The sequence below is a fragment of the Nicotiana tomentosiformis genome, chromosome 7 (genome assembly GCF_000390325.3).
Source record: "Nicotiana tomentosiformis chromosome 7, ASM39032v3, whole genome shotgun sequence".
NCBI classification, from domain to species: Eukaryota; Viridiplantae; Streptophyta; class Magnoliopsida; order Solanales; family Solanaceae; genus Nicotiana; species Nicotiana tomentosiformis.
Window position 1 is genome coordinate 73,341,469 of NC_090818.1, and position 2,917 is coordinate 73,344,385.

Here is a 2,917-nt window from a genome sequence, read left to right on the forward strand (position 1 = left end):
AAGAACATCCCAAATAATTTTGATCGAGGAAAATTCAAAATTAACTCTATTTTAACAACGACAAACAAAAATATTAGGGAAGGTTAAGTTATTTAAAATAACTAAACTTATTGATGGTATGAACTAGTAGAAATTGTTCTATATTTCATAGTGAGCTACAGAGAAAGCTTTTTCACAGGAATTAATTTCTATTTTATAGGAATTAAATTGAGATGGATAAATTTGTCACGCGGTTGGACCATTCTCAACCATGTCCTAGTTGTCAATCCTTGATCCAAGCGAATGCCAATCTTTCATATCTTATAAATGAACTCGATTTGGGGTCACTTAAAGGTGATCCAGGAGAAAGATTACATTCAACAAGGTCCTTGTCAACCTTCCAAGCATCAATTTCCCAAATCTCAAATAGGAGGAAGAATGCGTCAATTTGTTCCAAGTTGGTTCAATGGCCAATTTTCTAAATGGTTGGAGTATAGTGTAAAGAAAGATGCGGCATTTTGCTTATGTTGTTATTTTTTCAAAAATGAATTTATTCATAGAAGTGTGGGTGAATTTTATACAAAAAATGGTTTTAGGGATTGGAATAAGGGTCTTGAAAGATTGCATTTACATGTTGGTGATGTTAATAGTGCCCATGATAAATGTTTCAAGAAGATGCTAGATTTATCAAATTATCATCAATCAATTCAAGTTGTTTTTGATAAGCACTCCGAGAAGTTGAAAAGTGAGTATCAAATGCGTTTAGAAGCATCAATTGATGTGGCAAGACTTCTATTGTTGTATGGATTGCCTTTTAGGGGTCATGACGAAAGTGAATCTTCAACAAATCAAGGCCTCTTTCTAGGATTCTTACAATGGCATGGGGACAATCATCTGGATGTGGGAAAAGCAATATTAGAAAATGCTCCACAAAATGATACTTTGACTTGCCCTATGATCCAAAAGGATATTATCAATGCTTGTGCAAAAAAAATATTAAAGGCTATAATTGGAGACTTGAATGGAGATTACTTTGGTATATTAGTTGATGAGTCCAAAGATATCTCACACAAAGAACAAATGGCTCTTGTTTTGCATTATGTTGATAAGAATGGTGAACTGGTAGAGAGATTTGTTGGTCTTGTCCATGTTAGTAATACATCGGCATGCTCATTGAAGGAAGCAATCTACTCTTTGCTTTTGGACCACTCACTAAGTCCATCCTAAATACGTGGACAAGGTTATGATGGAGCTAGTAACATGAGGAGAGAGATAAGTGGTCTCAAGACTTTGATTATGAAAGACAGCTCATCGGCATATTGCATTCATTGCTTTGCTCATAAATTGCAATTAACACTTGTAGCTATGTCTAAAAAGCATTTGGATGTCGAAGACTTCTTTTGTCATGTTACTAATGTGTTGAATATCATTGGAGTATCTTTTAAGCGCAAAGATTTGCTTCGCCATCTTCAAGCTGAAAAATTGGAGCAATTACTTGAGTCTGGTGAAGTTCATACCGGGCGAGGACTAAATCAAGAACGCGGGCTTCAAATACCAGATGATACTCATTGGGGATCACATTTCAAAACATTAGATAACTTTATTGTTATTTTTTCATCAATTATTTTTGTGCTTGAAGTGATTGAACATGAAGGTTCTACATTAAATGAGAGAAATCAAGCAAAATATCTTTTGAGTGAGAAAATAACATTCAAATTTGTTTTTATGCTTCACTTGATGTTGAAAGTTTTGGCAATGTCAAATGAGTTGAACAAGATCCTACAAAAGAGGAATCAAGATATTGTTAATGCCGTGGAGTTTCTTAACATTACAAAGAAAATATTGCAAGATATGAGGGAAACTAGATAGGAATCTTTGCTAGATGATGTTTCCTCATTTTATGATATGCATGATATTATAATTCCCAAGATGGATGAATCCTATTTTCCTGGAAAGTCGAAGCGCAAGTCTTCTGGTATTTGTTATTAACACCACTTGCGTGTTGATATCTTTTATGTTGTAATTGATGTGCAACTTCAAGAGCTTAATGATCGTTTTGATGTAGTGAGTAGCAATTTGCTTCTTGGGATGGCTAGCTTGAATCCATCCAATTCTTTTGCTAATATTGATAAAGGTAGAATAATGACTTTAGAAAAATATTATCCAAATGAGTTTGATGAAGTACAGATTCGAGACTTGAGTTATCAACTAGATACTTTTATAATTCATATGCGAGCAGGCAATCCCAATTTCTCCAACTTGTAAGGAATTAATGATTTGGCAAAAGCATTGGTTGAGACAAATCTTGTGGAGACTTATTCGTATATGTATTTACTTGTGAAGTTAACTCTGATTTTACCTGTTGCTACCGCAACTGTGGAGAGAGCATTCTCGTCCACAAAGCAGATAAAGAATGAAGAGCGGAACAGCATGGGTGATCAATATTTAAATGATTATTTAGTTTGTTACATTGAGCGTGATGTATTTATAAATGTAAGTAATGATGTCATTATTGATTGTTTTCAAAATATGAAAGCTCGTCGAGGATAATTGTAAATAGATTGTGTATGATATTAAAAATATTGTTGGAAGTTTTATGCTTTGCATCAATTAGTTATAGTTATTATATTTCCTTTCATTTGATATATTTGTCTATATAAATAAAAAGGATGAATAACCTTAACCGACGCCCGAGTTGATCAAATTGATTAGGTTGGCACCCGTAAGAGACGGGATTTTTGAATTCATTCTCTCATTTTTGAACCCTAGACTCGGTAGAAGGGGATTTGGAGAGGGGACTTTCACCTACAAATGTTGGGTAAGTGATTTTAATCCATTTCTAATCATATTCCATCAATATATCTTAGATTTTTGCATCAAAATCATGTGAATCAAAGTGAAAATTGGTAAAACTTTGTCAAGATTTTGAAAAATAAGA

The 2,917-nt window shown here is 33.5% G+C and overlaps 2 protein-coding genes across 2 annotated transcripts; both read left to right on the plus strand.

Moving 5' to 3' along the window:
- The first annotated feature begins 306 nt into the window (after positions 1-306).
- LOC104114958 (uncharacterized) lies at positions 307-1,206 on the plus strand. The gene has a single exon (XM_009625518.1). The coding sequence runs from the start codon at positions 307-309 to the stop codon at positions 1,204-1,206; it is 900 nt and encodes a 299-aa protein (XP_009623813.1).
- Positions 1,207-1,239: 33 nt separating this feature from the next.
- LOC104114957 (uncharacterized) lies at positions 1,240-1,848 on the plus strand. The gene has a single exon (XM_009625517.1). The coding sequence runs from the start codon at positions 1,240-1,242 to the stop codon at positions 1,846-1,848; it is 609 nt and encodes a 202-aa protein (XP_009623812.1).
- The last annotated feature ends 1,069 nt before the right edge of the window (positions 1,849-2,917 follow it).

Coding starts and splice junctions, on each gene's coding strand:
- LOC104114958 (XM_009625518.1), top strand. CDS start 307: ATGAACTCGATTTGGGGTCACTTAAAGGTGATCCAGGAGAAAGATTAC.
- LOC104114957 (XM_009625517.1), top strand. CDS start 1,240: ATGAGGAGAGAGATAAGTGGTCTCAAGACTTTGATTATGAAAGACAGC.